At 38.3% G+C, this 24,376-nt stretch overlaps 1 protein-coding gene and 1 long non-coding RNA gene across 4 annotated transcripts; one reads left to right on the top strand and one right to left on the bottom strand.

Annotated features, from left to right (window-relative positions):
- Positions 1-3,011: 3,011 nt before the first annotated feature.
- LOC307163020 lies at positions 3,012-4,838 on the bottom strand. The gene is made up of 3 exons (XR_013822007.1): positions 4,404-4,838; positions 3,849-3,904; positions 3,012-3,720 (listed from the first exon to the last, which is right to left on the bottom strand). It is a non-coding gene; the product is annotated as an uncharacterized lncRNA (long non-coding RNA).
- Positions 4,839-5,916: 1,078 nt separating this feature from the next.
- Positions 5,917-22,666, top strand: LOC307163019 (uncharacterized protein). Of its 3 annotated transcripts, XR_013822005.1 has the most exons (8): positions 5,922-6,040; positions 6,820-7,017; positions 8,340-8,511; positions 8,809-8,893; positions 14,822-14,906; positions 20,256-20,439; positions 20,745-20,832; positions 22,533-22,666. XR_013822005.1 is itself a non-coding variant. In XM_079878815.1 (4 exons), the coding sequence occupies exons 1-4, from the start codon at positions 5,934-5,936 to the stop codon at positions 22,559-22,561; spliced, it is 309 nt and encodes a 102-aa protein (XP_079734941.1). In that variant the 5' UTR covers positions 5,917-5,933; the 3' UTR covers positions 22,562-22,666. The 3 variants fall into 3 exon arrangements, 1 of the variants encoding a protein (XP_079734941.1); XR_013822006.1 differs by lacking the exon at positions 6,820-7,017 and having other exon boundaries at positions 6,001-6,040; positions 8,346-8,511; XM_079878815.1 differs by lacking the exons at positions 6,820-7,017; positions 8,340-8,511; positions 8,809-8,893; positions 20,256-20,439 and having other exon boundaries at positions 5,917-6,040.
- The last annotated feature ends 1,710 nt before the right edge of the window (positions 22,667-24,376 follow it).

Raw genomic sequence — 24,376 nt, 5'->3', positions numbered from 1 at the left:
CCTACCTATCCCAGAAAACCTTTCTGCATTTTTACATTTCCAAAAAAACTCATTCTGTATGATTTATAAGCTTGTTTACCCATGGGGACCTCTATTTAGGTCCCCACTGTGACACGAGTCCCCATGAGTCTGTGTGCATTCAGGTTGAAGTCCCCACCGGGATAGAAAAACATGAACACACATACACACACACACACACACACACACAAACACACATTCCAGCATTGCAATCTTGACATCGCAGCCTGTTCATTATAGCCTTAATAAAATATAATAATAAAATAGTTAACCTAACATATAAAAATTACACTGCTCTAAATAGTCAGTAGTAAAATTCGTACATTCACAGTAAGCACCGCTCCACTGTGATGTTTCAAGCACATTTTTGCGCGTGTGAAGAGGATGATTTTTTCCGTCGATATTGGAACACGAGTGAAGAACAAAGCCTATAATAAAGAATAGTTTAGCATCCAAATACATCGCAAATGCTGAAACATTTTGATTCTAATGAGAGGGTTACGTGAGCCCAACAGTGCTTACTTTCGTTTTTATTTTTACATTAAATTTAAAAGATTTGTTGTGGAATATTTTGAGTGTATCATAAAATCAGAATAAGGTAATAAGGTTTCTGTCTTTTATATATATATATATATATATATATATATATATATATATATATATATATATAATATATTTTTATATATATATATATATATATATATATATATATATAAATATAAATATAGCTGCGAGCAGCGATGAAGGGCCAAAGCCGGTGGCACCGCCACCCCGGTGCCTTTAGGTAACTAAAGGCACAAGGGTTGCGGTGCCACCGGCTTGGGCCCGTAATCGCTGCTCGCAGCTATATTTAGGGCCCGAGCACCGATGGTGTGAGGACCCTCTTGGAATTGCTCTGTTTATTATTATTATTATTATTATTATTCTCCGCATTTAATTGCATTTTTGAGGGCCTAAACATGCTCGAAAACTCACAAAACTTTGCACACGCGTCAGAACTGGCGAAAATTTACATCTGATATAGGTTTCAGAATTGGATGGGGCAAAATGGTTCGATAGCGCCACCTATAAAAGTTCAACGGAGTGCGCCTCCCGCAACGTTCCACGTACGTGCACGAAATTCGGTACATACATGTAATGACCTAATACCTACAAAAAAGTCTCTTGGGCTGCGTTCCAAACCGCATACTCAATGAGTAGGTACTTAATTTCAATGAGTACTTACTTAACGAGCGCTAAAAGAGTAGGTACTTTATAGCCAAATCTCGTTGAGTATGAATGCGAACCGGACATCTGCCATGTTCACGTTATCATGTGACCTACGACGCGTTATCACACGCGCAACAACTTAAAAGATTCGAACGGACACGTTTAATTCATCTATCTGTAAATATCTTGATATTGATTAAACTTGCTCATTTTGTGGTCTTTTTGAAGAAACTGCTGCCCGTTTATTTTGTGAATACATTTAGGGTTGATTTAAGTTATTTTATTTAACCCTACTAATGTGAACTACCGTTTTATCCTTAACGAAAATTTATTAAATTTATTTTTATTACGAAATCCCAAAATTGTCATCTCTTGAATATGTTGTTAATTTTTTATATCCAAATATTTTCATCCACAAGCAAAAGTGGCTAACTGCTTTATTTTTTCCTCTTTTTCTTGTTGAATTTAACTGTCGTTTCATCTCTCAGGCCTATAAATAACAAAAAATGCTTTTTTAAAATGTATTATAATGAATTATTTAAGAAAATATATATTAAGATATTCAACCTTGTAGGTTCTTTTTTCCTGTGTAAAAAATCTCATATTATGTATGCAAACCCATTATATATATATATATATATATATATATATATATATATATATATATATATATACAGTGCAATGCATAAGTGAATACACCCATGCTAAAGTTGACTAAAAAGAGGAATAAAAAATCATATTTTGGAAATTGAACTTAATGCCTTAATTAAAAAAATTAGGAAAAATCCAACCTTTAAGAACACCAATTTTCTTTGTGAATGAATAATGTATCGTAAATAAATAAATGTTCTTCCTTAAAATACATGGTGCATAAGTGAGTACACCCCTATGTTAAATTCCCATAGAGGCAGGCAGATTTTTATTTTTAAGTATTTTTTTTTATTTTTTTTTTAGGATACTATGCATCCTGATAAAGTTCCCTTGGCCTTTGGAATTAAAATGGCCCGACATCATCACATAGCCTTCACCATACCTAGAGATTGGCATGGGGTACTTTCCATAAGATCATCTCTCAATGCAAATCAAACTAGCTTTTAGGCTAACTGAAATAAAACCATGCCAATCTCTAGGTATGGTGAATGCTATGTGATGATGTGCGGCTATTTTAATTCCAAAGGCCAAGGGAACTTTATCAGGATGCATAGTATCCTAAAAAAAAATTAAAAAAAATACTTAAAAATAAAAATCTGCCTGCCTCTATGGGAATTTAACATAGGGGTGTACTCACTTATGCACCATGTATTTTAAGGAAGAACATTTATTTATTTACGATACATTATTCATTCACAAAGAAAATTGGTGTCCTAAAAGGTTGGATTTTTCCTAATTTTTTAAATTAAGGCATTAAATTCAATTTCCAAAATATGATTTTTTATTCCTCTTTTTAGTCAACTTTAGCATAGGTGTATTCACTTATGCATTGCACTGTATATATATATATATATATATATATATACTGTATATATTATGGGTTTGCATACATAATGAGATTTTTTACAGATCTCATAACATCAGTAACTCGACAGCCCTACCTAGAACGGGTTTCCTCAGCGTTTGTAATGTCTGCACAAAGGGCAGCTTGTGCGAAGATTTGCCTTTGGAGGAAAACTGTTGATTTTATACTCGAAAAATTTAAGTATCATTAATATTAAAAATTAATATTACCTCAGAATGAATTGCATTTCTATCCCACCCCAAAACATACAATAATAACAACGATAAATGCTGATCAATACTTAATTATATGACTTTTTACTGAAAATGATATAATTCAATAAAACAAATTGTAATGTATGTCATATGTCATAGCTATGCATGATTGAATACACTCTAGATGTGTGTATAATGAACATATCTACATTTTCTTTCAAACAATTAAATAAAACATTAATTAAATAATTATATTTTATTTACTGACAACAATGAGAAATATTAATAAATTAGTAAAAGAATGAATGAAAGTCACCATCACACAATAAACAAATGCATAAGTCAACACATGAAACAAAGCTTTATTCAAACTACAATCATGTATGTAGACTACAGGCGCTGACCCCACATCCTTCTGCCATCTCAACACAGCGGTTCCTATTCTGCGGATTTAGTCTGATGAATCAGCTGACCGCCAGTCCAGAGGTGAGCCGTTCCCTTGTGCCGGAGGTTGTTGCGTGATGTGTTGTGCTTCACAATCTGAGGCAAGTGGAGTGATGGAGGGACCATCTCTAGGATTCATCTCTGTGCTCTTCATCCTCAGTGCTCACACCAGCCCGCTGACATTTCAGATCCTACAAAATGCACAAACATAACACAAAAGCAGTAATTTTAACCACACGATGTCATTTGATTTCAGTATTATTTAGAAGACAAAAACGCTTTTTTTCCACAAATGCCGCCATCATCTTCCCTTGCAGGTCCTGCTCCACCACAAAAGATCTGCAGCAAATTCACAGAAATCAAGAATCAGAAAGGTGATGTAATAGCTCTGTTTGAAATTACAATAATTAAAATAAACTACAACTTAAGATTTAAATAGTTGTTATTCATTTCTGTAATATACTCACTCAAAGCCTTCATGAGCAACTCTCCACCAGATAAACACACATCTGTTCATCTGACCCTGTAACATCCAGACAAGATCCACGTTACCTCTGTGATTTATGAACTCAACACTACATTTACATGTTGAGGTTGTTTTAACTTTTTATCCAACATAAATGTTCCTCAATTTATCAACAGTAATGGACAAATAAAATAGATAACTTATGTTTAACGTTAGTTACTTTATAGATTTGTTCTACATAATAGCACATTCATCACTCAGATGTCTATTTCATGTTGTGATATTTCAAGATTTTCCTGTCAGATGTAAATAGACATTTAAAATAAGCGTCTTTGATGTATGGTTTGTTTATGTAAATCCACTTTAGAGACGTAACTTACGTGTCCTTACTGGAGCTCCCCTGTTAGCTAACGTTATACATAATAAAACGTGTTTTTACAGCAAAATCACAACTATACTATACTGTGTAACGTCTTTACACCTTCAACAATTCAACAGTTTACTCTACAGTAGTTCAACACATGCAATTTTAACAAAAGGAACTGTGTTTACTCACATTTGAAAGCACCCGCGTCGCTGATCTCTGCGATGTTTTATAATGACGTATCCTCTCGCGTGGCCTCCTGGGATAGAAGAGTATCCATCGGATGAGCACTCAAAAATCTGTCCGGAAGCAGTAAGCCATCCGGGAACTTCTCGCCTACTCTTTTATGAATACTGATGTTTCGAACGTACTGCTTCCTTCACGTACTGTTTTCGCCTACTATATAGTAGGAAAGTAGGCATATTGGAACGCACTTAAGTCCGAATCTCGCGATAATTAGTACGTCACCCAGGTAATTCTCGCCTACTCTTTTGGATTCGTACATACTTTTTCGCTCGCCTACTCTTTTTCCCATACTAAATAGTAGGGAAGTATGCGGTTTGGAACGCAGCAAATGTCTAATAGGAAGAGAATTGGCACTCTCTGCTTACTTCCGGTTTCTGGACTGGCTGCAGTAACACGTCTCTGTCCATGCGGGGGCGCTCGCAGGCGAGTGCAGAATGAATGGAGGTCTATGACGAAAAACCCTCAAAATCCACTTTTCTCAGGATATAATTTTTTGTCTAGTAATTTGAATGTTGTATTCGAAAGGAGATGCAAAGAAATTACACATTGCTGGGTGTTAGATTTTTTAGAGTCACTTATTTGCTTTAAAAAGTCTTTTAAAATGTCAGTGACGTCAGAATGCTGACGTCATTAGCAGAATGCTAGCGTGTTATGGGCAACAACAACTCAACCTGTAAGAAATCGAAAAGAAATAAGTACTCGTTCATTCAACTTTCGACCTATAACCCATGTTGAACTTGCAAAACCTACAATAAAATCTGAGATTTCTCAACGGCAATCGGGTGCCATACCAGAGCCCGTCTACGGAGAGCCTTGGCACTTCCTATTAGCCCCATTGTATCGATCTTGGTTGCAGTTCCATTAGAATTCCACTGGAGGTGATCGCGGGCGAGTGCAGACTGAATGGGAGTCTATGGGCTAGACGGCTAAATGTGTCTCTTTCACCCAATTGCTGTTGAGAAATCTCAGATTTTATTGTAGGTTTTGCAAGTTCAACATGGGTTATAGGTCGAAAGTTGATGAACGAGTACTTATTTCTTTTCGATTTCTTACAGGTTGAGTTGTTGTTGCCCATAACCACTGATCTATATAATGATCATTCTAGATCAGTGCCCATAACACGCTAGCATTCTGCTAATGACGTCAGCATTCTGACGTCATTGACATTTTAAAAGACTTTTTAAAGCAAATAAGTGACTCTAAAAAATCTAACACCCAGCAATGTGTAATTTCTTTGCATCTCCTTTCGAATACAACATTCAAATTACTAGACAAAAAATTATATCCTGAGAAAAGTGGATTTTGAGGGGTATTTCACCATAGACCTCCATTCATTCTGCACTCGCCTGCGAGCGCCCCCGCATGGACAGAGACGTGTTACTGCAGCCAGTCCAGAAACCGGAAGTAAGCAGAGAGTGCCAATTCTCTTCCTATTAGACATTCTCTGGCCGTACTCCGTTCCAATCGGTGGCGGTAATGCACCGAAAGCTGGTTTGCCAGCCAACCGCTATGAAACATTGGAATAAGAAGACTGCACGTTCTCTTTCGTCTCGGAGTGGCGAGGTGTTCGGGAGCAGAGACTTGTAAGTGAGAAATAACGCTTGGTTTTTACGGAAAATGTTGGCCTAAATTACCTTTCACTGTATAATGTACTTCTCTCACAATATTTCGCACAGATTAATCGAACACGGCTCTCTGTTCGATGGGTTAAATATTGAAATATGTTGAAAAGTTTAATCTTTTCACGTGGTCTTAAATTTTGGTACACGAACCGCGGTACGACCTAATGTATTAACTAAACTTTAAGGCTATTCGCTTTTATATGAAATAGCCTAATGCTAAATATGATATGATTCAGCATGATTTATGTGCACTCCTGACACAAAAATAATAAATTACTGTCGCATGTGCCAATACGCGGGATTCACTTAAAAAAAAAATTAAGTTACTTTTAGTTATAAAATAAAACTGCCTTTTATAAATATACATGCAGGGCTCTGCAATTATTGTTTAGTACTTGTACGCATTTACACTGAACAAACAAATTGCATAGGGCATAGGCTAAATGCTATGAGATTAATGTTATACATAAATTGGAATATAGAAATGATAAAAATAAAATTATACTTTAGAATGATCACAGCAGGAGTCATCAAGCAGCACTTTTGTTTTGAATAACGTTAACCTCTAGTAGCGAAAAATGACACTGTGTGCCTTTAAGCATGTTTCTGTTGTACAAAGTTTCTTAGACTTGAGGTTTGAAATAGAATTGAACTTCTAACCAGGTGTGATGCTGTAGTGACTCTCATTTCTTTCCCTTGGATTCCCTTGGATCAAATAGTTATTTCTTCTCCTCATTTAGGATTACATCACTGTTAGAGAAGTATACCAAGTACCTTCCCCATTCTGGCTGTTGGCCCCATTCTGGCTATGTTTCTATAAGGCCTGATGCCCCATAGTGGGGCAAATGACAAACTCTGATGATGCGCGACCCTGCAAAGGTAGCTGTTGACCGTACACATCAAGAATGCATTCCAGATCATCTAACTCTACAGGAGAGGTGGGTATGTTGAGAGACTGAAGGCAGTTGTTCATTTTTAAGATATAAATTAAACTAACTCTTTGAAAAGTTGTCTAAAGGGCGAGACTACAGTCACATCTGATATTGTTCATTGTCTTGGTGTGCTATAGTACTCGCAGAGTAAGGCTACGTTCACACTGCAGGGCTTAATGCTCAATTCCGATTTTTTGAAAAAATTCGATTTTTTTGCAACGCCGTTCACATTTCCAATTAAATGCGACCTTTTGTGATCTCCTGTGTGAACGTGAAATGAACCAGAAGTGACCCGCATGCGCAGAAGAGTACTCAACGGTCAACGACGTCACTTGTTGTTTGCGGAAGTAGCTAAACTTGAACTAACTGTGATTCTCTCTCTCTCTCACACACACACACACACACACACACACACACGAGCGCGCGCAGCGACCGTTACACAAGAGCCAGACAGCAGCCGCTGACCTATCAGATTCAGCACAAATAAGTTAACATAACGTATATATAATGGCCGTGGGCTTTTTTTTTTTTTTTTTAATTAACGGGCTCGTCGAGGTCGACCCGTTCGGCAGATTTACCTCAGCTCGACGAATATGCAGTCTGTTTTCAAACCGACGAATACAGAATTATGACGTTTTTCGCGTGTCAATGACGTGCGGGTCGGATACATGCGACCTGGCCGTTCAGACTGAAGTCGCATTTCAAAAGATCGGATATGTATCGGATTTGGGACCACATACCCAAGTGGCCTGGGTCGCATTTGAAAAGATCGGATCTGTGTCGTTCAGACTGTCATGAAAAGATCAGATACAGGTCGCATAGGGGCAAAAAAATCGGAATTGGGTCGTTTCAGCCTGCAGTGTGAACGTAGCCTAACTCTCTGCTTATTCATTGGCTGCTGCTTTCCATTGCCCAGCCAATCACCAGCTCAGAAACATGCTAACGTTGTGGCATTTGTCTGTTTTTGTACAAAGTTTCTTAGACTTGAAATAGAATTTAACTTTAACCAGGTGTGATGCTGCTAGTTTTTAGCAGCAGTCATTTGCAGTTTTGGTTAATTACACCAAAAAATACTGACTTTGAAACAATTTTCACAGATATTTAGCAAAAAATGGCAAAACATTTTTTACTGTGTAGGATAAAAATGCTTGGATTATCTTTTTTTTTTTTTTTTTTTTTTTTTTTTTTTTTTTGTGGTGACCATTTTGTCATGTCACACCTGGTTAGGACACTTAAGTTTCTCCGTGTTTTTCTGAGCCTTGCTTTGTTGTCTGTAGCGACTCTCATTTCTTCCTTTGATCAAATAGTTATTTCTTCTCCTCATTTAGGATTAGGCCTACATCACTGTTAAAGAAGTATACCAAGTACCTTCCCCATTCTGGCTGTCACTACTCACACGTTTCTATAGTGGGGCAGATGACAGACTCTGATGCACGACCCTAATGACGGTAGCTGTTGAGCGTACGCATCAAGAATGCATTCCAACTCCTTTCAGGAGAGGTGGGTATGTTGACAGACAGGCAGTTGTTCATTTTTTCAGATACAAATTAAACTTACTTTTTGAAAAGTTATGTCTAAAGAGCGAGACTAGAGTCACATCCTGATGTTTCTCATTGTCCTGGTGTGCTATAGTACTCGCAGAGTAACTCTCTGCTTATTCATTGGCTGCTGCTTTCAATTGCCCAGCCAATCACCAGCTCAGATACAAATTCTCCAACTTTTTTTGATCCTTGTTACTGTTGCAGTTGTTCACTGGTTGATCAATTGTAATGTGTTGTTGCCCCTTTCAAACTACAGATGTTGGTGAAAGCGATCATTAATTGCATCCCCTGTGCTGCTCAGGAGGCAGGCTGTAGATGTGTCTTCCTTCAGAGTCAACCAGGTATAAACAACTATTACACAGAAATGGAATACCTGTTCACTTTTGAAAAGAATACAGTAATACAGGAATTCTTAGTGTTCAATTGTCACCAGTATCAGGTGGTTCGTTGCTGAATGAAAGAATAATGCAGTCATTAAAGCAAACCGTAATAAAATGTGTAGGGATGCTCCGATCAGGATTTTTTGCAGCCGATACCGATTTCTTGTCATGGTGATCGGCCGATACCGATGCTTAATATACTTAATATAGGACAAATACAAAGAAAATGGAGCAGTCTGATGCAGCCCACAATGGTTTTTTTTTTTTTACATTGTCCAGTAGTAAACTTTGGAGGACAAAATAAACATTTAATCACCTAAAATGGAGAAGTTTGATGTAACTTAAGCATTATCCAATACATAATCCAAGTCTGAGCAGGACAAAATTAATATATAAAAAAAAAAAAGTAAACTCCTAAAAGAACAAATTGGAGTAGTTTGATGTAACTCATTAGTAGGGATTAAGGATCGCACTTTCCATGTAATCGCACTTAAATCGAGATGGCTTATCGCGATTTTAAAATCGCAAAGGCTGCGATTATTTTATTTTTTTTATGCGCAGTTTGTCATTGATGTACGGATCTGTAAACGCTGCTCCATCTGAAAGCACTGTGAGTTTGAGTCACTTATACCAGTGTTGTGTGTAACGCGTTACAGTAACGTAACTACTTTTTCGGGTAAAAAGTAGTGTAACGCGTTACTACTAAAAATTTGGTAACGAAACGTAGTTCCTTTTTCAATTTGGCGCAACGTTACTTTTCCCATGGATATATTTGACAGCGACACTGCCTCAGCTGCGCGCTTGAGAGAAGAGAACTGTTGAGAACTGAAGAAAACAAATTAGTTTCATATTTGTTTAAATTAAATAAAATAAAATTTTTGTGTGGAGACATGATTTTGACCACTTTATTAAGTTTGTTTTTGTAGAAAACCTGTATTTAAAGTGAATTTCGTTTTGTATTAATTGTATCTTAATTTTAATCAATGTTTCACATTTATGTTTAAATAAAATAAATAAATTTAATCTATGTTGATTATATGAAAAGTGAAAAGCATGAGTAAGATCATAATTTTGTGCAATATATCGGGAGATAAATGGAGTGGGCAGACATGATTTAGACCACTTTATTAAGTTTGTTTTTGTAGAAAGACTTTCTTTAAAACGAATTTCGTTTTGTATTAATTTTATCTTAATTTTAATCAATGTTTTACCAACCAATTAATTGCCTGAATTTAATAAATAAGTAAATATAGCATGCAAAATAATCATGACGGCACCAGCGCGTGAACTGAGCTCGTCTCCATACTGTAAATGAACCGAAACTCAGATAAGCTATACTTGTCTCACAGACCTGAGAAATATATAGAAAGCTTGAATATGTGTACTTTTAAACAAAATATATATTTTTTTCTCTCAAAATATATTTTTTTTCTCCTACTCCCTTGATAGAGTGAGTCGTATGTCTGAAAACTAAGCTTATGTCTTCTATATCATTTTGTCCTATGCTATCAAGACGCGATTCGCGATTCGTGTTAGAGAGCAGGAGCGCTTTATTGGCTGTTGCCGAAATTTAAAGTTCGGTGGATAGGGGGAGCGGAGAGAAGTGACGCGGGCGAGCTGCTCATCGCGGAGTGTCGCACTCTACCCCATGATGCAGAGCCGGCTGAGAATAAAAGTTGCCGCACACAGCAGCGCCAATGAGAAGGACTTTTTTTCTTTCGAAATTGGTACTATTTTTTATAATAAAGAGCACAAAATAATTACCTGTTATGTCCTCCATTGTATAACTTTATGTCTACATATTTAGGAACAGATATTGGGTTCTGCCCAAAGTCAAGCAACATAAAAGTAACGTAAAAGTAACGAGTAACGTAAAAAGTTACTTTCCAAACGGGGTAACTAACTAAAGTAACGGATTACTTTTTAAAAAAGTAACGAGTAACGAGCAAACACTACTTTTTAAAAGTAACTTCCCCAACACTGCTTATAACGTGCATTTGAAAAAACAATACGCGTCAAACATCTTTCCAAAACATGAGAAGCATTTATGAACCTCGTCCAACAACAGACAACATTTAATAACATGCATTTACTCCAAACTCACTTCATAACGACAGTTGAGCTCCTCCTTCTGTTAGATGATGTGCCTTCTTACACAGAATAAGGCAGTCGTGTATTTATAAGTCATGTTTAATCAAAGCGTTTCAATCTTCTGTTTATTCAGCTACAGCGATAGGGATTTCCTGGAATGATGCGCATTATTGTACTTCTGCGGCGGGGCATATTTATTGTGTTTGCGTGAGCGCCCTCTGGCGTTCAAATGGGGCAGTATTTACTACCAATCAGCCGCACTCCACTGACAAGCTGCGCATAAGATGATCGCAAATCGCGTGCGGTTTTGTTGCGATTAATCGTTCAGCCCTGGTAGGGATGGGCATTTCAAGCAAAAATAATATTCGAAAATCGCTGGGTATTATTCGACTATTATTAGAAAATCGCACCCCTTCCCCATACACGCACACATGCATGTATTATATGAAAAAGGAACCACATGAGATGGGTATGATAGGATCATAAGATGCCCCAATATATCAGGAGACATTTGGAGTGGGTCAGACATGATTTTGACCACTTAATTAAGTTTTGTTTTGTAGAAAGCCATTCTTTAAAGTGAATTTCGTTTTGTAAAAATTGTATCTTAATTTCAATCAATGTTTCATCAACCAATTGCCTGGATTTAATAAATAAGAAGACAATATAATCAGGACACGAAGGCGCCGGCGCGTGAACTGGAACGCGTCTCATAAATGAATTGAAACTCAACGTATAAGCTACTTGCCTCACAGAGGCAAGAACGTATAGAAAGCTTGAAATGTCTATTTAAAAAAAAAAAAAAAACTATTCAAATCGATAAGAAATGGCCTACTCTCTGCTTATGTAGGCTAATCCGTATGAAGTGTGCATTTCTCTCTATAGGTGCGTTCACTAGGCTACATCCGAAGATGGCGAGTCAGCATCGCCAACTGTATCTTTGCAGCCAGAAAACGCTAGTTTATTAAAGGTGCTCTAAGCGATGTCACGTGTTTTTTAGGCCAAAACATTTTTTGTCACATACAGCAAACATCTCCTCACCATCCGCTAGCTGCCTGTCCCCTGAACACACTGTAAAAAAACGCGGTCTCTGTAGACAGCCCAGGCTCCACAAACGGCAAGAAAAACAAACTGGGCTAACCCGCACCACGAAACATAACAAACTGTTCCAGCCAATAACCAACAAGAAGGATTTGGGGTGGGGTTTAGTGCGCAGATGAGGAGGAGGGAGGGTCTAGCTAGCCTCCATTTTGTTTGACAATACTTTAACTGTCACCCAACATTACTTAGAGCACCTTTAATAAACAATTAAAATGTATCATGCTGCATAAACATTACTTTTGCCGTTTTTTTGTGGCAAGCTTTATGCATGCGCTTGATATGCGAAATATCAATATATTACGAGAACGCCCATTATGGTTTAGTATTCTCTCCCATATATATTTAAGTGATTAAATTAATGTAAATATGCGATTTAGAGTATTGGCTTAAATTAACTACTACTAGTCGACTAGAAAAAACTTTAGTCGTGCACGCTGCACGGGCAGCCCAACTTATTTCACATATTTTCACAAAGGGCATTCTGAGCGAGTGGCGCTGTTTAAACTGAGCGAGCACAGCATACTCTTCATAATGGCGCTCTCGCTCTGGAGGACAGTGCTCCACCTAGGGTTGGGTATAGTTTCATTTTTAGCGATTCCGATTCTGCTTATCGAATCCGGTTCTTATCGATTCTTGTTTCCGATTCCAATATTTTTTGGAGGGAGAAAAAAGGGCAAATACTTGAAGAATAAATATTTCTACCTTTTATTCTTGCCAATTTTAAGCAATAACCAATAAAATGGCTGAAGTGAAAGGAGTCTCTTCATATAAAGGTGTTGATTACATTACTCCAGTAGGTGGCAAAAATCGACTGTTTTTTTCATTGAATTATTTATTCAAGAAGACTCGAGAGATTCGTTAAAAAACGGTGAATCATTCATTAATTAAACAAGTATTTGAGACACTGAATTAATTAGTGTTTGAATTATTCAAACGAATTTTTTAAAAATAGACTATTAGACTAAACATGTTATTCTGAGTAGTTGTCTGTATGTAATCGTGATCTCCATTTTAAACAAAATAAAAATGATTGATTGATTTTAAGGCACATAGATTCCTGAATTAGGGACCGTTCACATATCGCGTCTAAAAATGCATGGAAAACCACGGCTGTGCCACATTCTCCTTCTTTCCAGAAGCGCTTGCGCTCCCATGGCGTCTGTCGTTGCTATGCAACCATGAACTGCGCTCTCCATGATGACGACGAAGTATCAGCAAAGGATTAATTCATTTATAGCTCTTGCATTAGCTTTACTAGGCTACTAGATATATTTATGGAGATGAGAAATAAAAACCCACCCCGTTCAGCTATGATCAGCTGTTCGGCAGAGCTTTCGATGTTACAGAAAGGTCGGTTGTTTTTTGTCACATGACCTGCGCACCGCTTGCGGCATTCTGAAAAGTTGAGATGTTTTCATCTCGCCGAGGCATAGGCGCACCTGCAAAAACGAGCGCCACGCACCGCATGCTCATCGCGCCCACGTCGCTTCTATTATAAACGTGCTTGCCGCGAATAACGAATTTGCAACTGTCCCAAAGTCAGGAATCGATAAGAGGAATCGTAATGCGTGCGTCCTATCGAATACCCGGTTTTTGGAAATTTGTTACTGGTTCTAAAATGGAACCGGTTCTCGATACCCAACCCTAGCTCCACCACGTGAGATTTCTTTGAAACATACACGGCAAATTGCTAATTTGTTTCCTTGTTTCTCGACACATCATAGTAATTCCACACCGGCGATGACATGATTGCGTCGCCAAATAATTTAAGTCCCCACGCATCATGTACCTCCTCACGTTTTGATGTCATCAAATTGTGATCAGTTTGTGAGGTCATAAAATGTTTTTATCGGCCAATACCGATCTCCGGCCGATCGATCAGAGCATCCCTAAAAATGTGTGATAATGGGTGGAGAGAGAATGTAAAATATGTGGGCGTGCGTTATTGTCATTTTGCACATCTATTCCAGTAGGGCTGCACGATTAATCGCAATTTCCATGTAATCGCATTTCAACCGATTTGGCTCATCGCGATTATGACATCGCAAAGGCTGCGAAGAATTTTTTGGTTTTTTTTAATGCGCCGCTTGTCATTGAATTACGGCTCTGTAAACGCTGCTCCATCTGAAAGCACTGAGTTTGAGTTACTTATAACGTGCATTTGAAAAAGCAACATGCTTCAAACATCTTTCTAAACATGAGAAGCATTTATGAACCTCTTGTCCAACAAAAGAAAACATTTAATAACATGCCTTTACTCCAAACTCACTTCATAATGACAGTTGAGCATCCCTCTGTGAGATGATGTGGCTTCTTACACAGAATAAGGCAGTTGTGTTTATTAGTCATGTTTAATCAAAGCGTTTGAATCTTGTTTATTCAGCTATAGATAGTATGATGGCCGATAGGGATTTCCTGGAATGATGTACGTTATTGTACTTCTGCGGCAGGGCATTTTTGGCGTGTCTGCATGAGAGCACCCTCTGGCGTTCAGATGGAGCAGCATTTACTACCGATCAGCCATGCTGCAATGACAAGCTGCACATAAAATAATCGCAGTCTTTGCCAAATTGCGTGCGGTTTCATTGTGATTAATTGTGCAGCCCTATATTACAGTGTTATCCTGGAATATATCCTAAATTATATAGACCCCTGAAGCAATTTGATATTACACATTTAAGAGAATTTGTTTTTCAGTTGCTGTGTACTGGTGCTAGAGAAGCTGTTTTTAGGACCATCTACTGTACAGTGTCTGGCCTATGAGCTCATCGGTGCTGCCAAGGTGAGTTGTTTTTACAGAAAAAATCCTGATCAAGACGTCCCCGTGTTGCCCAGAGCAGGGGTTCCCAAACTTTTACAAATTCAGGACCCACCTAGACAAGTATAATCTATCTCAAGACCCACCAAAATTTTAAAGGTTAGTAAACAGTTGACATTACTGTAAGCTTAATGTTAATCAAAAGTTGATATGACAGAAATCGAGCATTTAATAAAAAAAGTACAACTGTAAAATTAATACTAATATTTACGTTTTGATTTCTTCATTTACAGATGTTAAAGAGTATATGAAATATGTCCATAACTTGAAAAACGCACACTCCAGTCCGGAAATGAACTGTAGTCCGTGCTGCATATGTTGTTAAACTCTTTGTGGTGTTCGGCGCAGAAAACGCTGTCATGCTACAGACTACACAATTACAATGTATTAAAGGGGGGGTGAAATGCTATTTCATGCATACTGAGTTTTTTACACTGGTAAAGAGTTGGATTCCCATGCTAAACATGGACAAAGTTTCAAAAACTAAGTTGTACGTTTGAAGGAGTATTTTTGGAACAAAAATACTCCTTCAAACGTACAACTTAGTTTTTGAAACTTTGTCCATGTTTAGCATGGGAATCCAAGCTTCCGGTTTGTCACAAGTTTCGGAAAGTTTTTTTCGAGTATGGCTCTGTCTTACGTAAGATAGGGCGGAATTTCCTTATATGGGTCCTAAGGGCACTTCTCCGGTAAGATCGCGGCCGCGCGTGCACTCGTAGACCAGAGCAAGAGAGTGAAAGCAGTTCGCCATCAAAGCGCCCTGCCCGGCTTTTGGGAAGTCAAAGTCACCAAAGAAGTGTGTTTTTGGTTGCCAGGGCAAGACAACCCTGCACAGATTCCCAAAGAACCCAGCGTTAAGGAACCCGTGGATGGAGTTTGTTTTCCTGAGCATAAACGGAGTTGTGTAGCTGTTTGTTCTAGGGCTGCACGATGTGTCGTTTAAACATCGATATCGCGATGTGCGAATCCACGATAGTCACATCGCAGGATGTGCGATGTAGGCTGTCGTAGTTAATCCGTGATTCATTAACCTTACGGGCCAGCTGCTCCCCGGCCTTTTTAACACATATGATTCGCGGATTAATTGCACATCTTAACCATCATAGAGTGAAAGTTTAACATTTGCATGTGTTTTTAAGTCCTGTTAGTTTAACAGGGCGCATTTAAGAACGAGCAGAGCGAGAGAGCCCCGGCCGCGTGCGCGCTCACCTTCACCGTCTTCAAACAACACGAGCGCTGTCTTGCTCTCTCTCTCTCTCCCTCGCGAGTCGCGCATATTCATCAAAATCAATTGACACGATGGAGTCGAACAAAAAAACTATCCAGTGATGAAATGTTTTCTGTGTTGACAAATATTGTGCGATATCCTAAACTGCCGAGGTAATTACACAACGCGTGCCGTAGACTCGCCTACATGTCAGATTCGCGAACTAATGATTCCTTTGAACCCGAACAGATTCAATTTAATGAATGGTTTTTAAACAACTGACCTATCCAACACTGAACTCACGAGACGTCTGAATTGGTGTATATATATTAAAAAAAAATCGGTAGCACCTTACAATAATGTTCTATTTATTAAACTATTTAACTACATTAGTTAACATTTACTATTAGTAAACTGCACTTCTACAACATTGTTAATTTAAACATTTAGGCTATATAGCCTTATTGAAATCAAAAGTTGTACAGTATGTGTTAACAGTAATGCACTGTGAAGTAAAATTACCAAACAATAACAGCTGTATTTTTATAAACTAAGATAAACAAAGATGAATAAATACAGTAACAAAAGTATTGCTCATGGTAAGTTCATGTTAGTTATTGGATAGCCTACATTAACTAATGTTAACAATTCAAACCATATCCTAAAGTTACAAACAAATCATTTAATTTAAATAATACTCTTTTTAAATCATTTAAAATGAGAATGTAAGTGTGTTTACCCCATATTTGTTTGTAAGAAAAAAATAGATTAGATTTCATTTCATATCGCAATATATATCGTAGAAAAATATAATATCGCAATGTCATTTTTTCCTAATATCGTGCAGCCCTAGTTTGTTCCCTGCATTTCGACGATGATTGTTTTATAAACAAAGCCCAGATCGTCTAATGCTTAAGGATCGAGCAGTCGCAATGATAAAGGTTCGCGGTCGTGCGTTGGAACCGGACGGTGAGTAACTGTTGAACAAATAATGTCTCTGTGTGTTAGAGCCCGACCGATATATCGGCAGGCCGATATTATCGGCCGATATTAGGCATTTTCAAAACTATCGGTATCGGCATTTATAACGGCCGATAAATGAATATTTAAAAAAAATAAAATAAAAACGGACGAAACACCCTTCAACCATGTTATGAGTGTTGGCGTTGTATAGTTTGTCCACCAGAGGGCACTCTACACCGTCCCTGTTGGCAACACTCGTGTATAACGCGCCACACATTCTGCAACCTGCTGATCCAGCCAGAGTCGGGCAGAGAGAACCGCGAGTGAGATCAGCGGTGAAGTGTGTTCATGGTGAGTTGGTCACGACTCACGAAACATACATTGCTTGAATAACAATTAAAAGAACATCCCTATCAGTTCTCTTAACTCAAATAAGGATGACAAAATTCGTGACTCATGTCCAGTTTTGCTGCGGTTAAATAAGCCGAGAGTGAAGCGGAACAACGCGACGTAGGCTATATTCACATAAAATGTTAACACTGCAGTTCACAAAAGTTCATAATGTGCATGTGCTTTAATGCTTTGTCGGTTAAACATTTAATTTTAAATGCTGATGCGCTGTTCTAACGTGTGCGTTTCTCAGCGCGTACATGTGAAGCTCACATGCACAAAGCCTTTCTACCAGCGCCTTGATACTGGACTAAGTTATCTTTCGAGTATTATTGTGCTAATACTGTTAAATACACACAAGATTTACATAAACAAAGTCGGTTGTCTAAAGTGAAGGCACAATTGAGAGAAAATCTGCTTGTCAAATGCGTGTACAATAGACGTGTCGTGCTCAGCTCTTAAAGAGACAGTAGCAATTGTAAACACATTGCCGCTTGTCCTTAAAGGGATAGTTCACCCAATAATAAAAATGATCTCATTATTTACAGGCACTCTAATGTTGTTCCAACTGTATTAATTTCCTTCTAATATTTTTCTAATATTAATAGTTTGAAGAATGTGGGTAACCAAACAGTAGCTGGTCCCCATTGACTTCCAAAGGAGAAAAATATACTATGGAAGTCACTGGGTACATCAACTGTTTGGTTACCCACATTCATCCAAATAACTTATTTTCAACAGAAGAAAAAAACAACTTGAGAGAGTAAATTATGACAATTTGAATTTGTTGTCAATTTGAATGTGAAATTGTTGTTTTTGTTCAAAGGACTAAACGTTTAGTCTTAAAAAAAATCTTAAGTTTGTATTTTTATACATTTTATTTATCAGAACTTTAATATATTTTGATGTTCTTCTGTTCTGTTGTGACAATAAAAGAAACAAGTTTCTTTTTAAAATGCATCATCATATTATTTTAGTTAAAACTCATAAATAACTACAAATAACTAATGTTAGGGAAATTTGTTAATGTTTTGTTGCGCGTTTCTGAAAAAAAATAAAAAATATCGTCCGATATATCGGAATATCGGATTTTAAAACCAACAAATATTTGTACCGGTATCGGCCTTCAAAATCCTTTATCGGTCGGGCTCTAGTACCCATCAAAAGTTTGTACACACCAATTGTAAAGTGTGTCCAAACTTACTGTACTATAATACGCACAAATAATATTGCTACTGTATTATAATATACACATAAATAATATCGGCCGATATATCGGTATCTGGCTTTTTTTTATCGGTATCGGCATCGGCGCCCAAAAATCCATATCGGTCGGGCTCTACTGTGTGTTGTCACTAGCTCAGTGCGTTAGCACAGCTAAGCTTCGCCCACACGGCCCGCCCCCAGCCGCTCGGTTTTTTCCGGAAAGACTCGGTACACCCTATCTTTCTTTGATTAATATAATAAAACAAAAGACTTTTTGGAGATATGAAGGATGCAATATTACTCTATAGGTACTCAAGATTAACAGGAGATTGAGTGAAAATGAGCATTTCACCCCCCCTTTAAGAAAATGAATTGCTCTTCGGTTGATTCTAATTTGTATGTTTGTGATCATACTACTTTTTGATGCAAAGCGAGACGAGTCAAATCCTGATTTTGTTCATTGTCCGGGCTATAGTACTCGCAGAGTAAGGCCGGCGACACTGGCTGCGTGGCGTGAGCGTGGCGTTTCTGTTGCGTGTCTGCTGCGTGGCGTTTTCTATGTCTTTGCACACCAGAAACGTGTCTGACGCGGCGCTGCTGCTGCTAGCTAACATATGATAAGCCTCATTGGTGATATATTCGACATATGGGGAGAGTTGTGGAATGCCTATACTTCATGTTAAACATAAATATATAGCAGCAAAGACGACGTCGGCAGTACTGGCGGCAAAATAGTCTACAGAATATTTCGTTCTGTATTGACAGGTGCAAAATTTGAAAATCGATAATATTTTTTTAATTACATTTATATCTGCATTTGTCAAAACCTAGAGACTTTCAAACATTCAAGTGTAATTTATTAATATGCATTTGTGTCAAAATGACAAACATCTTTTCCTAATTCTATTTTGCCTGGAAACGCTTCCAACATGCTTGCGTGTCGTGTGAAAAATAGGCGTCGGTTCTATTTCTAGCATGCACACGTTTTCCGCGCGGCTCGAGCCACACAGGCAGTGTGGAAGCTCTAACCTGTTGACATGGTAGCCGAAATAAAAATGGACACGCCACACAGCTGAGACGCTCACACCACGCAGCCAGTGTGTCGCCGGCCTAACTCTCTGCTTATTCATTGGCTGCTGCTTTCCATTGCCCAGACAATCACCAGCTCAGAAACATGCTAATGTTGTGGCATTTGTCTGTTTTTGTACAAAGTTTCTTAGACTTGAGATTTGAAATAGAATTGAACTTTCACCAGGTGTGATGCTGCAAGTTTTTAGCAGCATTCATTTGCAGTTTTGGTTAATTACACCGAAAAATACTGGCTTTGAAACAATTTTCACGTAGAAATTTTGCAAAAAATGGCAAATCATTTTTTACAGTGTAGGATAAAAATGCTTGCATTATCTTTTTCCTTTCTTTTTGGTGGTGGTGGTCACACCTGGTTAGGACACTTAAGTTTCTCTATATTTTCCTGAACCTTGCTTTTGTTGTCTGTAGCAACTCATTTCTTCCCTTGGATCAAATAGTTATTTCTTCTCCTTATTTAGGATTACATCACTGTTAAAGAAGTATACCAAGTACCTTCCCCATTCTGGCTGTCACTACTTGCACGTTTCTATAAGGCCCATAGTGGGGCAGATGACAGACTCTGATGCGCGACCCTAATAACGGTAGCTGTTGACCGTACACATCAAGAATGCATTCCAGATCATCTAACTACTTTCAGGAGAGGTGGGTATGTTGACAGACTGAAGGCAGTTGTTCAGTTTTTTTCAGATATAAATTAAACTTACTTTTTGAAAAGTTGTGTCTAAAGAGCGAGACTAGAGTCACATCCTGATGTTGCTCATTGTCCTGGTGTGCTATAGTACTCGCAGAGTAACTCTCTGCTTATTCATTGGCTGCTGCTTTCAATTGCCCAGCCAATCACCAGCTCAGATACAATTTTTTTTTTTTTTTTTTTTGATCCTTGTTACTGTTGCATTTCTTCACTGGTTGATCAAGTGTCATATGTTATTGCCTCTCTCAAACTACAGATGTTGGTGAAAGCGATCATTAATTGCATCCCCCGTGCCGCTCAGGAGGCAGGCTGTAGATGTGTCTTCCCTTCACAGAGTCAACCAGGTATAAACAACTATTACATAGAAATGGAATACCTGTTCACTTTTGAAGAGAATACAGCAGTACAGGGAATTCTTAGTGTTTAATTATGTCACCAGTATCAGGTGGTACGATGCTGAATAAGATTAATGCAGTCATTAAAGCGAAACCGTAATGTTATCATAGATGGAGAGAGAATGTAAAAGTTTTAATTTCTTCATTTACAGATGTTAAAGAGAACATAAATGTCCATGACTTGAAACGCGCTCACTCCAGTCCGGATATGAACTCTAATCTGTGTTGTGAATGTTGTTAAAGTCCCCCTGTAGTTAATAATTTTTTCCCTTAAAACTCATCTTTGATCACCAAAATTACATATTAAAATGTTTTTTTCCTTGAAAATTTTTTTTTTCATGCCTTAAAACAGCTTGAATTTAAGGGCGCTTTCACACTAGCACTTTTGGTGCGCACCCGGGTTCGAATGACGTCAGAGTTCGGGTTCGTTTGGATGATGTGAACACTGTTTTCCGAACTCGGGTGCGCACCCGCGAACCGTACTCGAGTCCGCTTAAAAAGGTGGTCTGGGGCAGTGGTTCTCAACTCCAGCCCTCGGGACCTGTTGCTCTGCACATTTTGTATGTCTCTCTTATCTGACACACTCAGTTCAGTTCATGGAGTCTCTCTTAACGAGCTGATGATCTGATTCAGGTGTGTTAAATAAGGGAGACATACAAAATGTGCAGAGCAGCGGGTCCCGAGGACTGGAGTTGAGAACCACTGGTCTGGGGTACGGTTCGCTGCTGATATGAACGCAATCGTACCAAATCGCGGAAGTGAACCGCTATTGATGACGTGGTGCGTGCGTGTGTGTTTAACAACTGTAAAAGGGTCTATACGCTTACCCTGACGAAAACTGGGAATGACGCACTGCAAGCAGAGAGATGATTTCTGCTTGCCTCCACAAAAATTGTCTTCGGCGGACATCCCGCTGTCTTTGGAACGGTTTTAATACTTTTGCGGCAGACAGATGTAAGTGTGTTTCTGTATCTTTTCTTTGAAAACCAAACCAAAGGTTCAAATAAAGAAGAATGTGAAGTGAGCAATTCTATCCATTTTGATGCCTTTTCATAGCGGTTACCAAGCAACACGAGTACGCGCCAGCTGCAGCTTAATGACTCAAGCGTACCGCGGTTCAGATACAAATAATATAATGTGAACACAGTCCATCGGGGGCAGGGGGAGGGGGGAGCAATCGAACTCGGGTTCGGAACAGGCAATCGAACCAAGTGTGAAAGCACCCTAAATATACACCTTTAGTATATGTGGTTCTTTGAATATGCAAATTAGCCCCGCCCTCCACTCACACCAGTTCAGAGATCCACTCGTTGACGATCACACATCGAGTGGATCACATGCCCTCAAGCTACAGACTACTTACAATGCGTGTTAAGAAAATGAATTGCTTGTCTTCAGCTGATTCTAATTAGTATGCTCGTGATCATACTACTTTTTGATAAAAAGCGAGACTAGAGTCACATCCTGATATTGTTCATTGTCCTGGTGTGCTATAGTACTCGCAGAGTAACTCTCTGCTTATTCATTGGCTGCTGCTTTCCATTGCCCAGCCAATCACCAGCTCAGAAACATGCGCAAACATCAGCTTGTTTTTGTAATTGAGCTTGTGGCACCTCATGATGTATAACACCTGTTTTATATTGTCTTAGGGATCATCACATGCCATCAAGAAAGATGACCTGAAAAAACGTTCTGGTGCCCACCTGTTTTTCAAATCTGTTGTTTTCACAAAAACAAAATTTGAATAAACTTATGATTGTCACTGTGCCATTATAGAATTTGATATCAGAAGTCAAGTCACCTTTATTTATATAGTGCTTTTTACAATACAGATTGTTTCAAAGCAGCTTTACAGTGATGCGTTTGTTTACAGTTTACAGTGATGCAGTTCTCCTCTAGCCAACGAACAGTGTATGATTATGATTGAGGCAGCATTACAGATCTGGGGTCCGTTCTTCGTACGTCGCTAACTCAGTTAGCTGGATTTGATTGTTGGCGATTTGGCATGATCTTGGATTGTTTGGTTCTTCGACGCTCATCCTGGACTTGCCTGTCATAGCAACAGGTGCGCAAGCTTAAACCTGCTCGGGAGCAGGCTTATTTCATGTAAACAGGATTAGATCCCGGCTTCATAAGCGGAGCTGATACGGGAAGTCCAGCGCAGTGCGATAGTGCACTTTCAGTGCACTTTCTGAGATAAATATTTTTTCTCGTGAGATTGTCGTTTACATTATTAATTTGTTGGAAACGCACATTTATTTTCGACTTTTCGGAGTCGGGCTTTAACTACAGCACAAACTGTTTGCATTGCCCTAAGATTATTTGCGAGTGGCTCTTTCCTTTGGAGATGCGGAGAACTTGATGGAAAATGCTGTCTGTCGTGTCATTCGGAGTTTACCTGGCGCTTTTAGGTTTAAAAAACAGTTTTAGGTTTTTTTGTGGCATTTCCAAGCCACTTAAGACCCAATGTTGTAAAGCAGTTTTTTTTAAGCAGTTTTTTTTAGGCTATGGATTACAGTATAATGTCACTCAGGCTTCACTAACGTGATTGGTAGACTAGGCTAGAACATAGACTGCCATCAAGGCCTCAATGAAGGGGATTATGTGAACAGAAAGGGGGTTCACAATGTAAATGTGCAGCCCAGTTACTATTGTGATTCTTAATATTCCAGATTAGTAATATATCAAATAAAAAAAGGCAGTTGACTAAAATCTTCCATATCACAAAAGTGAAAGCAAAATGGCCAGGATCTGTGCATGACTTAAGAATTTTCAGAGATTCACATTTATGCACATTATTTGAAAGTGCTAAGGAAAGTTCCACAATTAAATATCAAGCTCACTGTATTACATACACTTATGCTGATCCTAACAGAACTGCATTTTTTCATAGGAGATTATGACATGTTCCTGCCTGCAGACAGGCGTTTTATGACCCCATTCCCTGACCCAAACCAGTTACAATGCAGCTCTAGCCAGGACAAGGGCACACAATGAAATGAACTTTGGCTAACTAAAGGGAAGATTTCAGTGTCTGAAAAGTCTGAGGGTTGCACACCTGACAAGGCCTGTGACATTGTTGCATGTGCCATATTACACAACATTGCCAAAAAAAAAACACTTTTCATTAAATGTTTAATAAAAGACAAATATGCTTAGTTCCTTGTTTTATTTCAATTGTTCTTTGTAAAGTCAAGTCATCTTCATTTATATAGCGCTTTTAACAATTTACTTCCTGGTTCGAAAAGCCAAGCCAGTAAAGAAAAGCCAGTGGTCAAGTGCCTGCAACAAGAGATATTAGACACATGCAACAAATAAAAAGGAAAAGCTGTGTCTCCTCTGTCTGTGCAGACTCTTCTGTAGGCCTTTCTGTAGATGTGGAATCCTGCAACTTATATTGCAGCCATAAAGCATACAAGTATAAATTAAGTAAAGTTATTTATGCACTTGCAGGTAGGCTAGTTCCTCTATATGACAGTTATCTGAGAGGGTT

This window comes from Squalius cephalus, assembly GCF_949319135.1.
Source record: "Squalius cephalus genome assembly, chromosome: 8".
NCBI classification, from domain to species: Eukaryota; Metazoa; Chordata; class Actinopteri; order Cypriniformes; family Leuciscidae; genus Squalius; species Squalius cephalus.
The sequence above is the reverse complement of the archived record's forward strand: the minus strand, read 5'-3'. Positions and strand labels throughout refer to the sequence as shown.